The following is a 24,031-nucleotide window of genomic DNA, read 5'->3' as shown; positions in this document are numbered from 1 at the left end:
AAGTCAGTATTATGAAAAGCTGACTTAAAACTCAACATTCAAAAAACTAAGATCATGGCACCCAGTCCCATCACTTCATAGATGGGGAAACAATGGAAATAGCGAGAGAGGTTTTTTGTTTTTGTTTTTTTTTTAACTCCAAAATCACTGCAGATGGTGACTTCAGCCATGAAATTAAAAGATGCTTGCTTCTTGGAAGAGAAGTTATGACCAGCCTAGACAGCGTAATAAAAAAACAGAGACATTACTTTGCCAACGAAGGTCCATGTAGTCAAAGCTATGGTTTTCCCAGTAGTCATGTATGGATGTGAGAGTTGGTCCATGAAGAAAGCTGAGCACTGAAGAATTGATGCTTTTGAATCACAGTGTTGGAAAAGACTCTAGAGAATCCCTTGGACTGCAAGGAGATCCAACCAGTCAATCCTAAAGGAAATCAGTCCTGACTATTTATTGGAAGGACTGATGCCAAAGCTGAAACTCCAATACTTTGACTACCTGATGTGAAGAACTGACTCATTGGAAAAGGCCCTGATGCTGGGAAAGATTGAAGGCAGGAGAAGAAGGGGATGACAGTGGATGAGATGGTTGGATGGCATCACTGACTCAATGGACAAGAGTTTGAGCAAGCTCTGGGAGTTGGTGATGGACAGGGAAGCCTGGCGTGGTGCAGTCCATGAGGTCACAAAGAGTCGGACATGACTGAGCGACTGAACTGAACTGAATGAAGTCAGTGCAGGGCCTTGTGCATGACAGCAAGTATGCAGCCCTGAACAAACGCTCATTTTAAAAACATCTCCTTGGGTCTTGGAGCACAGAAAGCCCCACAGTTTAGTCTCATGTTCCGTAATTTTTGCCAGTAGATTTTCATTTGCTGCAAAGAATTGAGAATTTCACGGTAGTGGTAGAAATGCTGTGATTGTTAAAAGAGGAGGTGAGAAAATACACCTGCTTGAGCCACCAAGGTCTTGCTGAGGAGGCAGAGGATGCAGACGTTTTTAAATGGCTGCATTTCATTTGTGAGGCTGGCAGTTCGACAGAAGTTTTAAGAAAATTGCTAAACCTTAGGGAATTGCCCTGGAATGAAAGAAAATCAGGCTCCTGTTGTGTTTACCACAGCAGACTCCACATTTTGTTGCCATGTCTAAGTCTTCACGAAACGCGTAATATTGCAAAGCCTGTGGTAAGGAGAAAAGGATGAGGTCTTCAGCAGTTTAATTAGTTTGATATTCCCTTTAGAATTCACTGCCATGTTGTCTGTTTCCTCGGGGACCCCCTGCTTTCTTCTCCATTTGTGCTAACTAGAAAGAAGCTTAGCTGACAGATTCTAGAAGACTGCTTCCCTCTGCCTGTTGCCTCCTTCTCCTCCTCACTCCTCAGTTGACACCAAAATCCACTACATCCTCTGCACAACTTGTTAAAAAAACTTTTTTTTTTTTTTAATGTCCCCCTATTCGAAAGAAAAGATCCAGAGACATACAAGGTGTCACTTAAATTTTATTTCTGGTCTCTCCTACCCCCAGGTATCAAATAATAAAGCATTTTGTTTTGGACTTGAGTGTTAATAATTTTCTTCCGAAGAGCTCTTCTTACTTCGGATGAAGACTGTGATCGCTTCTGAGGAGAGATACCGTTCAGCTACCAATGAGAGGAGGTTGGGGAGGGGTTTCCATCTGGGCAGGATTACTTGGGAAATGCTTTAGGCCGGTAAGAGACCTGGCACACGGTGCACATTTCAATCTTTCTTTTCCACTTGGTGTGTAAGGCCCCCAAACCCAATACCTGTCGGGCCAAAGTTTTTGGCATAGCACACTGCAAATGAGAGAGAAGGGGACAAGGGGAGAATGGGCCGGTCAGCACCATTATTTCAGTTCCCTGCATCTGAGCACAGTTATTTTACCTGGGTCAAGCGTCCTTATTTTTTCTTTTTTCAGGCATCCTTTTGATAAATGTGTTTATAAGTTACCCTTTAAACAAATTGAACTGTATTTTATATCTGCTTATAAAACTGTTAATGCTCCTTTGCACTCTCCTGTGTGTTCAGAGACGTTTTCTCTTGAGTCCCCATAATCTGGCTGCCAGTTGCTTGCCCAGCCCCGTCGCTTCCGCCTCCTGCCTCCCTCCCTGCACTCCAGGCACACACTGCCTAGAATGAGCCATGATGTCCCATCCTCGGTGCCTCTGCACTCACTGTTCCCTGTTCTGGGACCCCCTGCCTCCCAAAGCCAGAGGAAGCTTCTCTCTTCTAAGAAAGCTTTCCTGGATCACTTTCCCCCTTGCATGCCCTGCATTGTGTGACGTCCTCTACCAGAGCTTGCAGCACTGGGGAATGCAGTTATTCATACTTCTCTGCAGGTTGATCTCCCTACCAGCTGCTGCAGCATTTTAGAGTTTTCTGGCCCGTGAATGCTGAGGACCCTCTGTATCCGCTACTGCTGGGAGCAGGCAGTCCCCATCAGATACTACATCAGCTTCCACCCGGTCTCATCCTGGGAGAAGCTGGGCCACCTGCAGTCTTGGTTAGCAATGTCCTCCCTCTCCCCCCTCCCCAACTCTAACACACACATTCGGAGATCCTGAGACACCATCATTGAGTGAAAAGGGTGAGAGGACCCTGCGGAGAAGCAGAGTAGGGCTAGGAGAGGCTCTGAGAACGGGGACACACTGCCATGGCCCTAAAGCATTCCTTTTTTTTCTCGGCGTCAGGAAGGAGCTAAGCCTCTCTTCCTCTCTGCAAGACAGAGGGATGATGGAGGCAGTTTGGGGCAGACCTGTGAGGACCAGAAGGCAAACCAGCTGGTCAGTTCTGTGTGATCACTAAGTGACGTGCAACATCAGAACCGGACATGTCAGGAAGGAAGGAGGGAGGGAGGAGACAGGTGTGTCTTGATAAATTCAGCAGAAGCCAAACAGAGTTCATCCTCCCCAGCCTCCCATCACCTCTGTCTGCCCATCATGTGGACAAAGCATTCAGGTTTTTGGAAGGGAATGTGATGATTTTGTCCAGAACTGAGGCCCCTTCCAAGGCCAGTCAGGACACTGCTGCCTCCTTGGCCTCCCTGCCGCCAGGTGCCCAGCTGCCCTCAACTTCCCTGAGCATCTGTGAAGTATCAGGTCCCCCAATGTGCTGCTATGGAGGGGGCCAGAGGTGGGTCAAGCAGGAGGTTACTTTCCCTTCGGTGGCTGGCTTTGCCCTATGTCCTGGGAGCCCAAACCTGGATCAGGCTGAGAAGCTACGCCTCTAGGCAGGCACAGGCCTCTCAGCAGGGACACAGCTTTCCCTCCCAAGGACCCTCCCTGGGAAAACATCTCAGGAGAGTCTCTGGAACCACTCACCTTTGCAGTAAAGTTCCCCATCTTTGTCAGTGACGTTTGTGGACTCTAGACTCTTCCCACAGATGGCGCAGCGAAAACAGGTCTTGTGCCAAGGCTGTGGGGCACAGGAGAGCAGAGCTGTTGGATATTTAATAGGGCAGGCAGAGCATTTGCTTCCTTGTTAAGTCCCCTGACCAGCAGCATATAAAGGAGTGCCCTTGTCTTAATCATTGACCCACCTAATTGGCTCCCAGAAGCATTTTTCCAGGGGTTTGAGGAAAATGAGATACTATGGCTTGGCCAGCGATTCTTAGGACCCCTAAAGCTGGATTATCAAAATGATTTCCATATATATCCCTTCAGAACAGACTAAATAGAAGAAGGATTCCTCTTTCTAGAAGATCAAAAAATAAACTGGAGCGAGGGGAGCTTGGACTTGAGGCAGTGGGTAACATACTGAATATAAAATGAAAAAAGAAAGGCAAAGAAATATGCCATCATCTAGGGAATTTAGCCTCATTTTTAACTCTCTGTACCTCTTCTTTTTGTACTGGAACAAGTTGATTTACAGTGTTGGTTTCAGGTATGCAGCAAATTGATACGTGTGTGTGTGTGTATTCTTTTTCAGATTCTTTTCCGTTAGAAGTTATGAGATACGGAATATAGTTCCCTTGTTTATACAGGTAGGTCCTTGTTATTTATCTATTTTATATATGGTAGTGTGAGTCGGGCATGACTGAGCGACTTTACTTTCACTTTTCACTTTAATGCATTGGAGAAGGAAATGGCAACCCACTCCTGTGTTCTTGCCTGGAGAATCCCAGGGATGGGGGAGCCTGATGGGCTGCCGTCTATGGGGTCGCACAGAGTCGGACATGACTGAAGCGACTTAGCAGCAGCAGCAGCAGTGTGTGTCTGTTAACCACAAACTCCTAATTTATCCCTCCCCACCCTTCCCCTTTGGTAACTAGAAGTTTGCTTTCTGTGTCTGTGAGTCTATTTCTGTTCTGTAAATAAGTTCACCTGCAACATTTTTTTAGATTCCACATGTAAGTGATAGCCTCTGATACTTGCCCTTCTCTTTCTTAGTATGGTAATCTCTAGGTCTATCCATGTTGCTGCGAATGGCATCATTTCATCAGATGTCTGAGTAATATTCCATTGTGTATGTGTGTGTACATTTGTTATCCATTCCTCTGTCGGTAGGCATTTATGTTGCTTCTGTGTCTTAGCTATTATAAATAGCGCGGCAATAAACTTTGGGGCGGATGTATCTTTTCGAATTAAGAGTTTTCATCTTTTCTGACACGTGCCCAGGAGTGGGGTTGTGGGGTCATGTGGTAACTCTCTGTTTAGTTTTTTAAGGAACTTCCCTACTGTTTCTCATAGTGGCTGTACCGATTTACATTCCCACCAACAGTGCAGGAGGGTTTTCTTCTCTCCACACCCTCTCTAGCATTTGTTATCTGTAGTCTTTTGGGTATTCTCCTTGTATTTCTGATGGAAGAAAGTTGTGTGGCTTAGATGACCCAGAAGATTGCCTACCTTCTAGGTATCTGCATGTCTCCCACGCACAGCCCAGGGTCCTCACCTGTATTTAAGTGGCCAGTCCTGGGGTGGAGACAGTCCCTATATTTGGAGTCAGACTCTCTCTGTGACCTTCCTCCCCATTTAGTATAAACAGTATCTTTGTCTGTCTTCAGGCTCAAATCCTTGGGTGAACACCCTGGCTTCAGGCCTGAAACTGGAGCTTGTGGACAAGAGTGAGTTACTGTCTCAGATGTCAAGGACTCTCCCTGTTGCCACAGTGTTTCTGAGTGAGGATACTTCTAGCTGCTGTGAGGTGTTTGCTGTGTGCAGCAGTGTGGCGCCAATAGCAGGCTGAGTTATGCAGTGGCCTCAGCTTCCAGAACTGACACTTTTCTGGAAGGATTGTGGACACTGAAGACAAGGGAGCTTGTGTATCTTTGTATCTCCAGAGCTCCTAGCTAGGTGCCTTCCCTCTAGTGAGTTAATGCATATTGTGTCAAATTCCACTAGTTCCGGTTTCCTAGGGCACTGCAGGGTGACCGTCACAGTCCAGGAAGGCAGGTGAGGATGAGTGGCTCCTAAGTGGCTCCTGGGAGCTAAGGAGGGTCTGCCTCCTTCTCTCATTCCTCCCAACCCAAGGGGTGGAGGTGGACACATCCCCATCTGGCTCCTGTGGAAGTCCTTACCTTACCACCGCCCATCACCTTCTCAGCAGCATAGACTGACTTTCCGCATCGAGGGCACTTCTCTGATGCTCCAAACTTCGCGAACTTGGAAGGGTTGCTGCTGGTGGTGGCTGAACGTGCCTGCTTTGGGGACCTGGTGGAAATAGACAAATGAATGAAACCTATAGACTTCCCTTGGCAAATAGTATGAGCTGTGTGACCTTGAGCAAGTTACTAAACTTCTCTGCACCTTAGATCCTCATCTGAGAGTGGGAATAGTTACAGTGCCTTCCCCATTGTAACCTTCCTCACTGTTGAGAAGGTTAAATGAGGCCAGGTAACTAAAGCGCTTAGAGCAGCACCTGCCTGGCATGCTGTAAGGGCTAATGAATGTTAGCCAGAATTCATTTACACCTTTCCTTTCTGTTGTAAAGCACTTAGCAAGTGTTCCATGTATGCAGCTTGTATTATTGCTGTTGTTGTGTTATTATCCTGATTGCACATTTAGGGTTATCTGTACCATCTGGAAACCCACAGGTCTGCTTTCCAAAATGAGTAAAAATATTACAAGGCAAGATAGCATCTTGACAGTTGATACTAAACAAACCGTAGTGCAATGAGCTGATGCATTCCTTGTCACAATTCAGATTGTCACCCTGCATCCAAAGGTCACCTGCCCTCTTGAGAGCCATGTCTAAGATAGAGGCACAATAATAACCCTGCATTTCCTTATCTTTTGGTGTTTCCTTGCACATTTATCGTTTGAGTCTCATAACCCTCTAAAGTAGGTAGGAGTAGCTGGAGAGTAAGGGCCAGAGGAGTAACTGCCCAAGGTCAGCAGCTCATAACTGGTGGAGCTGGGATGAAAGCCAGGTCTCCAGCCTCTCTTTCTGTCTGTGCAGCACCCCAGAAAAAGCCCTAGCATAGAAAAGTGAGCTTTGGGTAATGTGAAGCAGAGATTGCAGCTGGTAGCATCTTTCTTTTTTAAATAGTATCTTCAGTTGGAGTTGAGTGATGAGAAAAATTTAAATGGCAAATCACACATCCCTGCACTTTTACAGGCTCTACTATGGGCTGTGTTCTTTGAAAGGGACCAGATGACTCTTCAGATGCTCTCACTGATCTCTGGGGGACGCTGCCTCCACTGGGCTGGGCCCTTCTGCCAGTCCCACTGCAGAGCTGAGCCCGGGTACCAGCTGGCCAGACAGCAGCTGCAGGCCAGTGACTGTCAGTCTGTATACTCAGTTTTGGGCTGGAGGTCAGAGCGATCATCAAGTAGAACAGACTGGTAGATGGAGGTGGCACAGTGTGAAATCCCTGCTTCCCTAGGATAATGCTAGGGAAACCTCAACACTGTCCTGGGAACAGACAGGGCAGCTAGGAGACCCGCAGAACAGTCATAATTGATTGTTTACTCAGCACAGTCCATCCCCACAGACCCACTCCCCCCTACAATGCAGACATTAGTCATCTTACAACCCGAGGGGAGAGATATTTCAGTGACAAACACACAGAGAAGGGCCATTGCGTCCCTGCCGTCTATATGTAACTTACACGGAAATACTCAAAGGGGAAGGAAAGAGACTCCATGCAGTTTTGCAAAGGTCAAACAATAGGACATCTGTACATTCTGGGTTTTTTCTTGAGATGCAACCCAAGAGCTATGGTGTAAAAGTAATTGCCCTTTAGAAAGGCAGATAATTTAAAGAGAGTCTTTGGAGAGATGACACATTGTTAGAACTTGGCCAGACTGAGTATTCCTGTTGTTGGCAAGTCAACAATGGGGTCCATTCTCCCATCTCCAGAAAACGTTGCCATGGGAACAGAATGAACTCCCCTGAGAGCTGGGGCTTTACTGGCAGGGAGAAGCAGGGCAGTAACTCACTGTTGGAACTGGAGTCCCAGGTGTTCGCCTGTGTCTGTGCTGAGGCAGCCAGCGCCTTGTCCATACCCGATCCCTTTGGGGCCGTACCTGCGCCCGTAGCAGACCTTACAGTAGATCTCTGACTCGTGAGCGGCCACCGTGGTGCTGTCCAGCGCCTTCCTGCAGGCCACTGCCAGGGAAAGGAGGGCCAGGGAGTTAGGGCTGCAATTTTCCCCTCCTTCCCTGCACCACTAGTGCAAGGGCCCCCTTGCCAAGGACCAGAGGTTCCAGCACAAGGGCCCCCCAAGCCGAGCATACAGCTTTGATTCCTGACCTGTGCCTCTGCCCTGAGACATAGATTTCCAAGAGAGTCCTGTTTCACAGGTGAGGAAATGGGAGCGCAGAGAAGGGAAGTACTGTTTTCAGCGGTGCCCAGCTAGAAAGAGGTGGCAACCAGGCCTGGAACCAGTGTGTGGTCTCAGACCAACCAAGAATAGTTGTCCTTGAGCGTCTCACCCCGAATGACATCGGGAAGTGTGAGTGTTTATGTGTGGGGCTAAGCAGGGGGTGAGGCAGGGGAGGAACTTATTTTTTTCTTAATCACATCAGAATCAGCACTGAGCAGTTTCTCTATTTAAAGTGGACTCTGTTCAGGATTGGGAACTCATGTACACCCATAGCTGATTCATGTCAATGTATGGCAAAACCAATACAGTATTGTAAAGCAAAATAAAGTAAAAATAAAAATCATAAATAAATAAATAAAATGGACTCTGAAGAGCACTGTGATATTCAGGGAGATAATTACTGCTGAGACTACTTTTGATCCAGTTATGCAGGGGACGTAATGAAAGGGTAGACCTGCTCTTAGGCTTCTATTGACTCAAGTCACTGTAATCACCTAATATAAAGTATGGGTGATACTTTACATTAGTATAATTATTACATATATTATACATAGTACATAAGACTGTTTTTCCAAAAAGAAGATTTATAGAAAATCTATTAATTAAAATTTTCAATTGATAGAAAAATTTTTGTCAACTTGAATAAATATGTGTTTAAGGATGTAAATGAAGATGTCAAATACCCACTTCTAATATTTAATCATATAAATAAAAAATATATTGCTTTGGAGACATTAGCTTGTTTCTAATCTTACACAAATTCAGGAAACAAATTGCATCCAAATTATTTCTCTGCATCTTCACCTTCAACATCTCCCTCTCAACAATGTCTTCCTGAGGCAGCTGACCCAGCTCCCCAGAGCAGCTCATACCCACGCCTGTCTGTATCTGAGAGGCAACCCTGTCTCCTTGAGCAGGAAGCTGTCACCTTGAAATCTGTGTCTCAACAAGAAGTACCTAATAACAATAATATTAGAGCAGCTTTAAAAGTATGTAGGATTTCCACAGCTTAATACCTTGCTGTATCACGTTGTAATGATGAGCCTTAAAGACTGTTTATGGTGATACAGAGGCTCATAATAGTGAGGTCATATCCCCAGGAATAATAACACATGTGCATTCAATTTGTTTGCCTCCTTTTTAGAAAACCAGTTCCATTAAGTGACCTCTATAAGCAATCCAACGTTTAATGAGATTGTTTCAAGCTAATATGCCTTTCTCAAATGGTAATTTATTTTTTTTTAAAAGTAAGTAATTGAATACAAGAGAGAGAGAGAAGATACAGTGGTAGGAGAGGTGGGGTTGGCCAGAGGTCGGTGCTTATATGGCTGGAGAAACAGGCATATGGGAGTTCATTAAACAATTATGTCAATATTATGTGTGCTAAATTTTCTGATTAAAAAAGTTTAAATAAACTGAGAGACTCTCCTGTAGCATGAGAGACTTTATAAGGCTTTGAAGCCAAGGTGAACCCTTTTTGTGAGGAATAATTTTGGGGGGGAATGCCTTATATTTCAGCATATTAAGTATATACCTATCTTTGCCCTTCTTATCGCTGTTATTCCTAATCTCCAGAACAACTTGTTGAATATTTATTGATGTTAGAGACTGAGTTCTTTGAGGGAAAAACTGTTTTAATATCCCCAGAACACAGCACAGAGCCTAGTCCTCTGTAAACATTTGTTGAGTGAATGAGTGACGGATTGATGCATGCATGCGTGCGTGAAGATCAGTGACTTGTCCATGATTATACAGCAGTAAACTGCAGAGCCAGCCTCAGATCCCTTTGACCCTACTCCACCGCTCATTCCCAGCACTCCAGGACTTCCTGGGCCCTGTCTTGTCCTAAACAATCCTGTAGCCACTCCCTGGCTTCTGACCAACTTTCACACCCAGGCGCAGCAGAGTTGTGCTGTGCAATACCATAGCCACCTGGCCACCACATGAAGTAATAATGTGTGTATTGGTGACGCGTTGAAATTATTATTTTTTATATGTTGGGTTGAATGTTTAAACATTTCGCCTGTTTCTTTTTATGTGTTTAAAAATAGAGTTACTAGAAAAATTTTCTATATGTGGCTTGCATTATAGTTTTTTTGGATAGCGCTGGTAGGGAGGATTAAGATTTGTCTAGAAGTTTGGAGAACCCTGGCCACGGGACAGACTAAGGTAGACTTTGCCTCTATTTCCAGCAATTACAGAGTGACCTATGGACAGATCAGTCTTGTGATGAAACTATAGAAAAGCATGCTCCACTCCAGAATCCTTCTGTCCACCACTGCTGAAACCTGCTCAGATCCCTATCCCACCCGCAAGTTCTAAGGTTGAAAGGGATGTAAATGCTTACATCCTTTCTACACGGTGCATTCAACAGGGCATCTTCCTGCGTCCTGGGAAAGACAAGACACCTCTCACCATGGAAAGCATTGCTATCATTGCCTGCTCCCACTCAGATATCCAGGTTGACGAAAGGAGAATAAACGCCTAGAGAACTGGACTTCAGGTGAAGAGCCCCAGCTTTCTTCTTATAACAACTTGTGTGTCAGGTATAACCATCTCTGTTTTATAAATGGGGAAATTGAGGCTCACCATGGTGACATGACATACATGGGCACGCAGTTACATGGCAGGGTTCAGACTCAAACCCTAGTCATTTTTACTCCGATTCCAATGTTCTTTCCAGTATTTCTTATCCCTACTCTTTTAAAAGAACATTCGCTATTTTTGGATAGAAGTCAGGAGGTTATGGAATAAATCCTCTTGAGCAATGACTTCTGGATAATTGTGATGATAATGGTGAATCTGACGGATGTGTATGATGACTTAAAATTAACTACCCATCATTAAAACCTAAAACGTTGGTAAATTTGCCAGTCCAATCACAGCAGCATTTTCCCTTGTTCCTTGGTGAGAATTATGTTTGTTGTGGGAGGTACAGGATAATGGAAATTTCTGCAGCAGATAAAACATTACTGTTACTGGAGGATGAAGGGTTTCTATCCCCTAAGAGATGGAGCACAACCCTTGAAGTTCTGTATGAAACAGTTTGAGGCAGCGTGATGCCTTGTGGCTGCTGGGTAAGACATGGGGGTGGATGGAGGACTAGGCGGGGAGAACATCTGCCAAATGTCGAGTAAGATGAACCCTTAAGCCAGACCTACTGGAGGGAAGCAAAGAAGGTAAGTGCCCAAAACAGAACTGCTCTCCTAAAATGGGGAAAAGCTGCTAGGAGACTAGAAGGCAGTCGGGTTGAGGAGACTAGACTGAGATTTGAAGGTACAGACTCTGCTCTTGGCTCTGTTGCAGATGCCTGTGACCCAGGCTTAGAGATGAGAATGACTTGTCCAGAGTCACACGAGTTGGGCAGAGCCTGACTCCTGGGTGGACCACAGAGTTTTAAATGTCCCCCTAGTTTTGACATTTGTGGAAGTGTGTCCAGCAGGGGACGGTAAAGATTCCCCTTGTCAAGTTGATGGTGCCCCAAATTCTTCCCTTTCTGACCCTTTCAGAATCAGCCCCTGCTGTCCCCTCACCTGACACTGTTTTTTTCTTAGGAAAGGCCCATTGCAGCTGGCTTCAGTGACCGCTGGCCTGTGGGAGCAACCCATTGAGCCAAATCCACCCTGGCTGTGGATAAGTGATGGCTTCCTTTCTCTGCCAAGTCACACTTTGTAAATATCACCACGGGGTCAGGGTTTTTACCACTGGGAGCTTGTTCTGATTCTGAGCTGCAGGGAAACTTTTTGCCTCTGAGCCTGGCACATGGTTGGAGAGTGGGTGTTTAGGAGGGCACCGTCCCTCCTTTAGGCCATGCCCCAGCGTGGTAGTCCTAACAAGGTCCCAGGAGATGCTGATGCTGTGGGTCCCGGGGCCATCTGCTGAGAACGGCTGATACACAGTAACTGTGGCTAAGGGTGAGCTTTGGCGTGCCCTTGGCACGTTTGGGACTGTCATGGTGTTCGCATCCAACTCACTGCAGTGGAAACAGGTCTTGTGGAAACTCCTTCCATTGCACTGGATTTCTTCCGCATGGTAGACGGTCTTCTCGCAGGCTCCGCATTTCGCTCCTCCACCCCAGTTTGGCATCTTGAAAACTCTGATCAAGGTCAAATCTAGCAGGATATAAAGCAAATACCCTCAGTTTAGGTGGCTTCCAGAGTGAACCAATCATGGTTGACATATACACACTACTGTATATAAAATAGGTAACTAATAAGGACAGGGAACACCACTCGATACACTGTAATGACCTGTATGGGACAAGAATCTTAAAAAGAGTGGATATATTTATAATGGATTCATTTTGCTGTGCTGCAGAAAGTAACACAACATTGTAAATCAACTATACTTCAATTAAAAAAAAAAAAAGAACCAATCCTTAGCAGCCCTGTGGTCTGCAGATCAGGATCAAGCCCCAGTTTGTTGGTGGTCCATCATTCATTCAGCAAATGGTTACTGTGTGTAAGTCAACGGATAAGCTCAGACACTCAGGGCAAGCTCTGAGCCAGTCACTTTGCCACTGTGGGTCTCAGTTTCCTCTTTTGTTAAAAATTAATAGTCCCTCTTCCTGTGTACCTCACAGGGTTCTCAGAAAGAATGGATTCACTGGTTTTGTGTATCTGAAATTTTATGCAAATACTCAGTATTGTTATTTCCTTCCATCTAGGTGTTTTTTAAACTGTTCCATCAGAAGTGGGAATAACCTATGAAAACCGTATGTTATCTAGCTAAGCGTTTCTTGAGTCACCTCGGATCTTGCTAAGATGCAGATTCTGCTTTGGTTGATCTGAGAAGGGGAGGAAGTTCTGCATGTCTCAGGCTCCAGGATAAGCGGATGCTGCTAGGAGTGAACCACCCTTTGGTTAGCAAAGTCTTCGCCAATCTTGCGTGTGTGCTGAGTCACTTCAGTCATGTCTGACTCTGTGCAACCCCAGAGATGGCAGCCCACCAGGCTCCCCCGTCCCTGGGATTCTCCAGGCAAGAACGCTGGAGTGGGTTGCCATTGCCTTCTCCAGTGGGTGAAAGTAGGCAGGGTCTTTACCACTAGTGCCACCTGGGAAGCCCTGAAAAATATATATATACATATGGAATATTTTAAAACTCTCTTCAGATTCATTTCATCTACACATTAATTCCTTTCTAAGAAATACCATTGCACAGGCAATGAGCTATGTTGTCACCACACTAGATTAGTGGTTTGGAAACCTACCTCCTGCCTTTAGGGCTGCTGGCAACTTGCCGTGTGCATGGAAATGAACTTCATAGGGTCTCTGTTTTCCCACCTGTGCTATGAAGAGAGTCCTTTTCTTTGCTGCTTCACAGTGTTGTTTAAAGGATGTGCAGGAAGGTACTTAACACTGCTTTCAGGGATAGGTGTGATTCCAGGAGCCAGGTGATGTTCCTGTGAGTCTGCCCACATCCTTTAAGCACCTTCTGTTGCCAGGAGCTGCTGACAGCCAGCCCCAGGCCACCCTAGTCCCCTCACTAGAGAACTATGTTTCAGAGATACCAGGTTAGGAGAGACAGCAAGAATTTTTTTTCTCTTTCCTTCTGTGTCTGTGTGTAAGAATAAATCCAGTTTTCAATTTCCCCAGAGCAGAACTAAAATAAGCTATCAATGCTCAGTGAAATCTCTGAAATCCTGTCAGTCCCAGGGGCCTGAATTTTCTCTGGGATCCTTTGGTTTGTAAGAAGCCTGGTGTGTCATCCTGTCATTGGCACCAAGCATTCTCAGACCATTCCAAGTGGCTGCTTTGACTTTCTCCTTCCCTTCCAGGAAGCCAGTCACCTTCTTATAATAGTTGGCGATTAACACTAAGCCTCCTGGGTCACCTGGTGTGGATTGTGTCTTCCAGCCTCACAACAGAGACAGGTTTTGCTAAGAAACAGAAGGTAAATAGCAAACAGATCATGGAACCCAATACTAGGACAAAAGGGAAACTCTCCATCTAAATGCTTTACAAGGAGCTTTCCTCGCTTCCAAAAACGGGTTAGGTTAGCCAGAAACATCCTACCCTTCCTCTCAGAGAAACAAGCTCTTCTTTTTATCCAATAAAATCTTAGAAAATATAACCACACCACGAGGCTTGTGGGATCTGAGTTCTCCAACCAAGGATTGAACCCTGGGCCCTTAGCAGTGAAAGCGCCAAGTCCTAACCACTGGGATGCATGCATGCTCAGTTGCTTCAGTCTTGCCCCACTCTCTGTGACCCCATGGACTGGTAGCCCTGCCAGGCTCCTCTCTCCATGGGATCCTCCAGGCAAGAATACTGGAGTGGGTTGCCTTGCCCTCCTCCAAGGGATCTTCCTAACCTGGGGACTGAACCCACGTCTCCTTTGTCTCCTGCATTGCAGGTGGATTCTTTACCCACCGAGCCACCTGGGAAGCCCCCTAACCACTCCTCCAGGAAATTCCCCAAAATGTTTTTTAAAAAGGAAACCTTTAGTGCTATTTCTATAGTTCAGGTTGTTCAATATAGTGGCAAGAGTGATGGATTTTTAATTGAAAGGCTTGGGGTCAAATCTGCATTCATTCATTCATTTATTTAATCACCATGCATTTACTTCCACCTATCATGTGTCAATGTATCATGTGTCATGTATTGAGCTTCCCTAGTAACTCAGTTGGAGAAGGCAATGGCGCCCCACTCCAGTACTCTTGCCTGGAAAATCCCATGGACAGAGGAGCATGGTAGGCTACAGTCCGTGGAGTTGCTAAGAGTCCGACAGGACTGAGCGACTTCACTTTCACTTTTCACTTTCATGCATTGGAGAAGGAAATAGCAACCCACTCCAGTGTTCTTGCCTGGAGAATCCCAGGGATGGGGGAGCCTGGTGGGCTGACGTTATTGGGGTTGCACAGAGTTGGACGTGACTGAAGCAACTTAGCATCAACAGCAATAACTCAGTTGGTAACAAATCCTCCTACAATGCAGGAGACCCAGTTCAATTCCTGGGTTAGGAAGATCCTCTGGAGAAAGGGATAAGCCCCTCTTGGGCTTCCCTTGTGGCTCAGCTGCTAAAGAATCCGTCCACAATGCAGGAGACCTGGTTCGATCCCTGGGTTAGGATGATCCCTTGGAGAAGGGAAAGGCTACCCACTCCAGTATTTTGGTCTGGAGAAGTCCATGGGCTGCATAGTCCATGGGGTTGCAAAGAGTCAGACACGACTGAGCGACTTCACTTTCACCTTTCACTTTCTGTCATCTGTCGGACACTGCACTAATTTCTTGGTGAGGGAGTAAAGGAGGAGAAAGCTTATAAAGATGGGTACTTTGTGTCCCATTCCCTAGCCTTGAGAAGCCCACATTCTAGGAAGATATCTAGGAAGATAGGCAAGAACCAGAATACTCTGTACCAGAGAAGAGTCTTTTGGGATGAGTCGGACATGACTGAAGTGACTTAGCAGCAGCAGCAGCATGCAAATTTAAAGGAGGAAATGACTTACCCACTTACCTACATTTAGATTGGGGAAGAAAGCAGTGAGTTGTTAGAGAATCACAGAAAACCTCACATCTAAATGGGGATTGGAAGGTGAATAAGAGTTTACCAGACAGAGAAAAGGAAAAAGGACATTTCAGGCAGAGAAAAGAGCACACAGAAAGGTTTGGTGATCTTAAAACACCCTGAAAGAGTTCAGATTGTTTATATTTTGCTTTCAGGGATAGAGCAGACTTTTAATATTGCAATCTCATGTATACACAAGATGAGGCATAAAAAGTAGACATTTGGGGGTGATATTTTAGCCAACTTCTTTTTCCAAGATCCATCCTTCTCTGACTAAAGATTATACATTTTTGGAAAAGGGTAAAATCAAGTAATTTTGCTCATGTTCATTTTGATCCTGAGTTTCAACATAATATAAAATAGAGAAGAAATGTAATACATATCTAGAAATGTGATTTGTGAAATTAATGACATGAAAAATTTCAATGAAAACAACCCCAGGTCAAATTTCTCATTTCACATCTTCAGTGGAGATTTCATTGGCATGTTTTGCAATTTAATGGGAGACAGAGATGCCTCTTAGAGGGACTGTGTGTGTGTGTGTGCGTGAGTATGTGTGTGTGTGTTCAGCAGTTGTCTACACATAGTACTTTTCAAAGTAAGTATAAGATTACAGATAATAGCTATTCACAAGGTAGTGGAGCCTGCACAGGTTGTTTTTAAGTGATCATAAATATCTGACATACATTTTTCAAGACGTCAGGACACAAAATAGAAATCCATAAGCGTTCAGTTAAACAGGTGCTCAGGTCCACTTCTAAAGATGGAAGTGTAGCTATGGGGGCTTAACACAAGAGACATCTCTGATTTCTCCTTTGGATGCTCAAAGGCCAAACGGCAGTGTGCATTGTAAAGCAGCCTGAATGGGAAGACACAGGCTTTAATCTTAACCTTGCGGCCTTGAAAGTAGGTGAAAAATGTTATGTCCTGCACTTTCCTCACAGGATCCTTGTGAAGGTCATGGAAAGATGATTGAATTTAAAGCAGCATTGAGAAGCTGTTCAATGGTAAGTCATTGCTACTCACTTTATTTCAGGTTATTCAACCTGAATAACCATCTGCTAATTAAGTCACTATGATTTGAAAGAACCTTTAGGTCTTGGCTTACATACCTAACCTTCTCAGCCTCTCGCGTGGCTTTGGAATTCCTGTGTCTCAACATTCCCCGAGCCAGGCCTGGAGTGCAAGTTTACTCTGGCAAGGTCCAAGGGATGGGCCACTTGTTTATCAGTGTTGCCTGGCACAGGCAAGGGTCATTGAAGGTGGGACACCAAATATAGGCTTGCCCGTCACTCAGCCCCATTTGTCACCTGGATCAGAGTCTCCATCACATCACCTGGCGCTACGCTCTGGGCCAGTCCCAGAGATGGTCTTGTCTGTGAGTCAGGATTAAACAGGAGACAGTCTGGGATTTAGGAGGATGAAAGAGAATGCCAGACCCTGCCATGTCAACTAGGGAGAGTGTGGACTCCAGACTGCTGAATACCCAGTTCCCAGTGAGAGCTACCTGGGTGGATTTCGTAATGAATAATGCTATGGAAGCGATTATACTGGGAAAGCACTATTGTGGAGACTGGAGAAGAGCGTAAGCCAGAGGCAGGAGGCCAGAGTTCTAGTTCTGCCTGGCCTTTTTGAAGCTGTGTGATCTGGGAAAACCATGCAGGCTCTCTGAACTTCAGTGTCTGTCTCTAAAACAGGCATGATAGTCTCATCTATTTCACTATTTTGGGGAGGATGGTAGTTGTTTGAGTGAGTGAAATTGCAGAGTATTATAAAATGTGAAAGCTGATGAGTCCTGCAATAACTCTAAGTTGTCACATATCTATCTTAATTTTTAAAAATACTGCTATACTGTGTATTTTGGGCACATTCTTCCTAATTCAATACTTGCTTTTTCTTTTTTTAAACTACCAACTGTAGAGCTGAAAGGTGATACCTTAGGGCAAAAGTGGGTGGGGTAGATAAAATGGGGGCTCAGTGATTCTGTTTTTTCTTTATTAGGAGTCCATTAAAGAACCAGGGAGGGAACCTTAGGCCACGGGCTTTGAGCAGACATCGCCAGTGACAATGCTGTTTTCATCTCAGTGTTGGTTGTTCTGTTAGAGGCCTGATTCCACATAGTGAGTTAAATTGTCTACACTGACTGAAGCAAAGATTTTGGATCACAGAAACACATATCTGGAATCTAAGTGATAATCAGTACTAATATAATCATGTTGTTGTTGAGTCCAGTTGTCTGGAGCCTGGCCCTTGGACCAGGCCCTGTGGCAAATCTCATTTAATCTTTACAGCCACTCTCCGAGACAGGTGCTTATAACATTCACTTCAGAGTCAGAGACAAGGAATCTTAGGGAAATTACATTGCTCAGGTGGCTAGTAGTTCTGGCCATACTTGGCTAGTTTGTGTCACATGGCTAGGTTGGAACTTAGGTGGCTGTAACTCCAAAGCTGTGTTCTTCTGTTAACCTTAGCCACTATTTATTGTTTACTGAGTATCAGTTGCTTTATATATACTACTTTTAATACAACAGCCTTGTAGAGCAACTGTTGTGATTCCCATTTTGTAGATGAGAAAACTGAGGCACAGAAAGCTAAAGTGACTTGTCTGAGGTCCCATAGCTAATAAGCAGCAGAACCACAATTCAAACCCCAGTTAAGCTGGTTCTGTGTCCCATGTCCCTGCTTATAACACACTGGAGGGGTCCAGGGTCAGCAACTCCATTAACTTAACTTCACAGGTGATGGGAACTGGGGTCTTACCAACCTGTCATCTCTCCATGGGGCAGAGAGAGTACTCACTGGTGGGAGTAACGGGGCAATGGAATTCAATTCAGTAAAATAAAGGACTTTCCTAGAGTCAGTGCTCCTCACGCATGGAAAGGGCTCCTTCGGGACTGGAGAGTTCTTTCTCCTCTTGACTTAGCTTGAGCTGGATGGCCAAGTGGCTGCAATGTAGTGAAGCCCTTTCAAGGGTACTTCAAGCCCTGAGACAGATTTAGGGATCTGATTGGTGACTGGAACCTCACCTGGCAGAGAAGCTACCCAGAGGTATTTCCTCTTAAATACTGCCTCTTTAGTTTCTTCATCCAAGTAAAGCAGATAATGTGGGAAAGCAAGGGCTTTGGAAAGAAACAAACCAGGGTGCAAGAAACACTATCTATTCAACTGTGGGCAAATTACTCAAAATCTTTGAGCTCTATGTCATCATGTATAACGAGAGGATGAGAAGGCTTTTCTTAGAAGGTTGTTTCTGGTTAAATAAGACAGCAGTAATAGCAAAGATACTATATATAAATGCTTACATATAGCGGGCGTTTAATAATTTTAGTTGCTTTCATTATTACTGTTAGTGTTTTTAATCTCCAGTTTTAAAATCCTTTTTCTTTTCTTTTTTAAAAATCTGTTTATTGGGCTGAGCCAGATCTTCGACCTTTGTTGCAGCATGCAAGATCTTTAGTTATGGCATATGCGATCTAGTTCCCCAGTCAGGGGTTGAACTTGGGCCCCCTGCATTGGGAACACAAGAGTCTTAGCCACTGGGCCACCAGGAAAGACCCCAAAATACGTTTTCTTAAATAAATCTTTCCCACTCCTTCTCCATGGCTCTTCTGTTCAGACTGTGAACCCACTCTGCTTTTCAGCCTTCAGAGTGTGCTGTACCCAAGAAAGATGAAGCCTCCTTGGGGGCAGGGGGACAGGGGGTCATGAAGCCTGGCACCGGGGACAGCACGCTGGCAGGGTCCTGAGCCTGTGCCCTGGGTCAGCCACTTCCCCACTTAGGCAGTTCTGGTGCCTAATACCCGCTGACCTTGCTGGTGCTCTGCACTTGGAAAGGAAGCAGTGAACCCAAACAGAGGCCCTGTGGCCCAGGGAGACCGTGGCTCCCCCTGGGGAGGACACTCAAGGTCATCCGCTTCCTGCTAAGCTTCTGAGGAGATACATGAAGGTCCCCTTCCAGAGGCCCTTTCCCAAAGCCTGGGGAGCATAGGTCACTTAATCCCAGTACAAAAATAAACCCAGCTCTTTTAAAATTCAGGCAGAGTAGACACACCTGCCCCTCAAACTAAGGCTGTAGCTCACGGGTCATATTCTATCTTTTCTGAAATCGTCTCTGAGGATGTGGCCGACTGTTACTCTCAGAAACTCACTCGGCTCTCTTGACCTTTATAATTTGTTTTTAAAGACCATGTTGCACCCTAGGGTGCATCCTGATTCAGCCACCTCCTAGCCACGTGACCCTGAGTGATTACTTTGCTTCTTTGAAGTTTCGTTACTCGCTCTGAAGAATGACGTCTTGCACCACTTTTGGTGACTTTCGGCTAACTGCGCTGCACGCCTGCACAGGGCAGTAAACAACCGACAAATCATGACCCCTTTCCCATGATGAGGTCGCCGGTCAGGCTCAGAGAAGCTTCTGTCTTCTGTGGGCCCAATAATAAGACAATGATTGTCTCTTCTCCCGCTTTCCTTCACTGCAGTGAGTAACTGCGATTCTTCACAGTTGAAGGCATCCCATTTCTCTTTGGCTGTGAGGTCCAGCTCTTGGATATAGTACTCCCGAAAATCTGAGCGGCACACTTATAATTGGAAGTCTGCCTGCCTCAGGAGTTCTATTTCCTGTGTGTTATATTCCTTGTCTGTGTCCTTCCTCTTGTAAAACAGGTTAATCATCTAACTCTTGATCAGCTTGTTATTTGCTCCGACCTCTACCATCACACTTGTAGTGGCTCAGATGGTAAAGAATCTGCCTACATATGCAGGAGACCTGGGTTCAATTCCTGGGATGGGAAGATCCCCTGTAGAAGAGAACGGCAACTCACTCCAGTATTCTTTCTTGGAGAATTCCATGGACAAAGGAGCCTGGCAGACTACAGTCCATGGGGTCACAAAGAGTCGGACACAACTGAGCAACTAACACACTTGTACTTAGCAGGAAATCCTCCCGCAGCCCATGGGGTGTGGCCCTGTGCCTTTTCTCCAAGGCCTGGACTATTGGTACAGTTTTACTAAGCTTACAGACTACTTTCTCATACTTTATTCCATTTGTTTCTAACAAATGCCCTTGGGATAGGTGGCCTAACTTTAATTTTTACTGTTCAGAAGTGGAAACTCAGGGAAGTGATATTCAAAGCTAGAATTTGAACTGCGTCTATGGCTGAGGCTCTTCATTTGTTACTATTTCCTTTTTCAAGTTGGAAGAATTCCTTTTTTTTTTTTAAACATGAACTTTTTTTCTTTTTTTGGCTGCACTGGGTCTTTGCAGCACACAGGCTGGCATGTGGAATCTTAGATCCCCAGTCAGAGATCAAACCCACATTCCCTGCACTGGAAAGCAAATTCTTAACCACTGGATCACCAAGGAAGTCCCCCAGGATTTCTGAATTTGTATTTTCCCAAGAGTCTGTCTCCCCATCTTCCAGGAGGACTGTAGCAATTTGCCTGTTGAAAGATCCTGCTCACTCTTTCCTTCTCCTTCTCTGCCCCCCAATCTCCTACCTCCTCCATCTCCAGTGGATGGCTTGTGTGGGGGGCTGCAGAGCACCTGTCTGCCCGTTTGAGAGGGTTCTGAGCCTGGGGGTCACCTGTACCCCTACCAATAGGCAGGGCTTCTTTTAAGGATTGAGTTGTTCAGAATGGAACCGAAGTCAAGCCAGAAGAATCTCTGACATTTTCTGGGTCATATAGAAGTTTTACATACATTGCAATGAACTGAATGTACCCAGCATTGCAGTTCAATCCCCAAAATATTATAAACTGAGGACACAGGTTTTCCCCATTTTCCTGCCCTTTTTGTATTGATGCCCTCCCTTCCTTGCATTCAGGAGACAGTCAGTACAAGCTCATCAATGGCAATGAACTGTAAACTGTACTGTAGAGACAGGGGTCCTCAGACCTGTTTGCCAACCCTCCCTTCTTGAGTCACCACCTTGGCTCAGTGAAGGGAACAGGAATTAGAGGCGGTGGCTCTGATCCTTGGACAGCATTTTCACTTGTTTCTCACTCTCAGTCACACTCATGCCTGTCATTCACTGGGATGTAACAGCAACAGTAACAACAGAATCCTGTACTGAAATCTAGGGGAAACAATGGGAATCAACCCTCAAGCCCCAGCTGGGAATGGTCTTCCCAGCAAACAGAACTTTTAATTGATTTTCGACACAGACATGTCTTTTTGGGGGGCTTGTTTTGATTAGTTTCAAATGATTAAGAGCAAGCCTATTGCTGAACATCCTTGGGATATAAAATCTGTTTTAAATCAATGACTCTTTTGAGTTTTACCAAAGTGCAAGACAGGATAAGGTGAACTGTAGAAGTCTGAGTCACTCACTCACACCTTTTGAAAAAGAACAGATCCTTGTATTTTAAGCATTGGAAAGGTGGCTGCTGCTGTATCGTGTCTATTGTAACCACTTTGCGCAGGGCTTTACAGTGTAGGAAAATGTCACCACATCCATACTGACCCTGAGAGGGGAGACCAAGACCCTGAGGGCAGGGACTTTCTCAAAGTCATTCATTATGTGATCCTAGGACTAGAATGAACACCTTTTGACTAAGACAATAAGAAGCATTATTCCATCAAAATAGTTTTAGACCAAAAATGATCCCTTACTCATTCTCTGTGAGCTTTCCTTGCACCTTCAAATGCTAATCACCCTTTGAGGAGTGTTCTAGACAACTGGGTCTACCCCAGAATCGAGCATAACTTGACCCTCCTCACACGGAACCAGAGTGGCTGGTGGCGCTTGAAAGAAATACACGCTTACTCTATGAAGCACACCCTTACTCTACGGACCCTTCCTAGTCCCAGTGCACCCCCAGGCCAGCTCACCCCCAGGCCTGATGCCCTTTGCTCCACTCACCTGTCTGTGTGATCTCTGTCGGCTCAGCTGCATAAGGGGGCTCACGTCCTCTTTAAATACATGAGGGCCGTCACCAGCCTTGGCCCTCGGTTCAGGGAAGGGGAGGGAGGCTGAGGGGAGGGGGTGAATGAGACATGAGTAACACAACTGCTATCAGAGGCCGAAAATAGCTTGTGACCAAAGCCCTGAGTGTCGTTCCCCCCACACCAGCTGCGAGGCCCTTGCAGAACCATATCGCCTGGGTTTTGTTGTATTTGCCAATAGCCTTTGGCATACAGGGATCAATTTGTGGAGTGTGCATTTCTGATCAAATGCTGGGAACAGGAACAAAAGCAAGAAAGGATTTTACACCTAAAATCAATTTTCCAGGCTCCCACTCTCCTGACCTTCCTGGAAATCAATGCAAAGTACCTGCACATGAATCATGAACCATATCTGGGCGCCCTCTGGAACTCGAAGACACAGGTCACTGTTCTTGTGAAGGAAACTCAGAGCTAAAAATAAGAGTGATGGGTGTCTGGAATAATACTTAGATGATCTCTTCAAAGCAGCTTGGGAAAATAAAGTCAGCTTAATCATTAAAGTCACGTCACTTCATGGCCTGCTATCCTATGAGGAAAAGTTTTCTCTCCAAAGTTTTTAGTTACTTTGTTATCTTTTTCAACTTAAGAATTTAACATGGCTGTGCATCCTATTTAAGGTAAGTCTTGACAAGTCTCTATAAACCCACAATTTTTTTGGAGGTCTAATTTCTCGCTGCCTGAAGAGCGCATATGTTTTGATCAAGCATCAAGGACTGAATGAATGATAGAATTTGATAGCTGACAAGAAGTTCAGAGGTTTAATAGACAAATTGCTTTCCTTTTTATAAATTATATATATATATATATTATATATACATGTATTTATTTGGCTGCGCCAGGTCTTAGTTGCAGCGTATGGGATCTAGTTCCTTGTCCAGGGGTTGAACCTGGGCATCCTGCATTGGGAGCACAAAGTGTTAGCCAGTTTGATGACCAGGGAAGTCCCAGTAGACCAAGTCTTTATGCTATGGCTAAAGAAACAGACGCCTAACTTGTTCAAGGCCAGACCATGAGATCAAGGCCAGATCTAGGGCTTCAGTTCAGTTCAGTCACTCAGTCATGTCCAACTCTACGACCCCATGGACTGCAGCATGCCAGGCTTCCCTGTGCATCACCAACTCCTGGAGTTTACTCAAACTCATGTCCATTGAGTTGGTGATGCCATCTAACCATTTCATCCTCTGTTGTCCCCTTCTCCTCCTGCCTTCAATCTTTCCCAGCATCAGGGTCTTTTCAAATGAGTCAGTTCTTTGCATCAGGTGGCCAAAGTACTGGAGTCTCAGCTTCAGTATCAGTCCTTCCAATGAATATTCAGGACTGATTTCCCTTAGGATGGACTGGTTGGGTCTCCTTGCAGTCCAGGGAACTCTCAAGAGTCTTCTCCAACACCACAGTTCAAAAGCATTAATTCTTCAGGTTTCAGCTTTCTTTATAGTCCAACTCTCACATCCATACATGACTACTGGAAAAACCATAACCTTGACTAGACGGACCTTTGTTGGCAAAGTAACGTCTCTGCTTTTTAATATGCTGTCTAGGTTGGTCATAACTTTCCTTCCAAGGAGCAAGCGTCTTTTAATTTCATGGCTGCAGTCACCATCTGCAGTGATTTTGGAGCCTAGAAAAATAAAGCCTGACACTGTTTCCACTGTTTCCCCATCTATTTCCCATGAAGTGATGGGACCAGATGCCATGATCTTCGTTTTCTGAATGTTGAGCTTTAAGCCAACTTTTTCACTCTCCTCTTTCACTTTCATCAAGAGGCTCTTTAGTTCTTCTTCTCTTTCTGCCATAAGGGTGGTGT

At 45.2% G+C, this 24,031-nt stretch overlaps 1 protein-coding gene across 2 annotated transcripts; it reads right to left on the bottom strand.

Annotated features, from left to right (window-relative positions):
• Positions 1,475-22,278, bottom strand: CSRP3 (cysteine and glycine rich protein 3). 2 transcript variants are annotated; one of them, XM_005699520.3, is made up of 6 exons: positions 22,145-22,278; positions 11,753-11,890; positions 7,393-7,561; positions 5,529-5,661; positions 3,334-3,427; positions 1,475-1,809 (listed from the first exon to the last, which is right to left on the bottom strand). In XM_005699520.3, the coding sequence occupies exons 2-6, from the start codon at positions 11,862-11,864 to the stop codon at positions 1,733-1,735; spliced, it is 585 nt and encodes a 194-aa protein (XP_005699577.1). In that variant the 5' UTR covers positions 11,865-11,890; positions 22,145-22,278; the 3' UTR covers positions 1,475-1,732. The 2 variants fall into 2 exon arrangements, with proteins under 2 accessions (XP_005699577.1, XP_017899019.1); XM_018043530.1 differs by lacking the exons at positions 11,753-11,890; positions 22,145-22,278 and adding an exon at positions 7,706-7,801 and having other exon boundaries at positions 1,477-1,809.

Source organism: Capra hircus, chromosome 29 (genome assembly GCF_001704415.2).
Source record: "Capra hircus breed San Clemente chromosome 29, ASM170441v1, whole genome shotgun sequence".
Taxonomy (NCBI): Eukaryota; Metazoa; Chordata; class Mammalia; order Artiodactyla; family Bovidae; genus Capra; species Capra hircus.
Note: the sequence above shows the minus strand (reverse complement) of the source record. Positions and strands in the feature narration are given on the sequence as shown.

Bases quoted from the DNA above. Each gene is read 5' to 3' on its own strand.
- CSRP3 (XM_005699520.3), bottom strand. From the start codon at position 11,864: ATGCCAAACTGGGGTGGAGGAGCGAAATGCGGAGCCTGCGAGAAGACC. The intron at 5,662-7,392 runs GTGAGTTACTGC...TATTTCCACCAG, and splicing joins CTGGGACTCCAGTTCCAACA to GTCCCCAAAGCAGGCACGTT. The intron at 1,810-3,333 runs GTGAGTGGTTCC...TCTCATTTGCAG, and splicing joins TGGGGAACTTTACTGCAAAG to TGTGCTATGCCAAAAACTTT.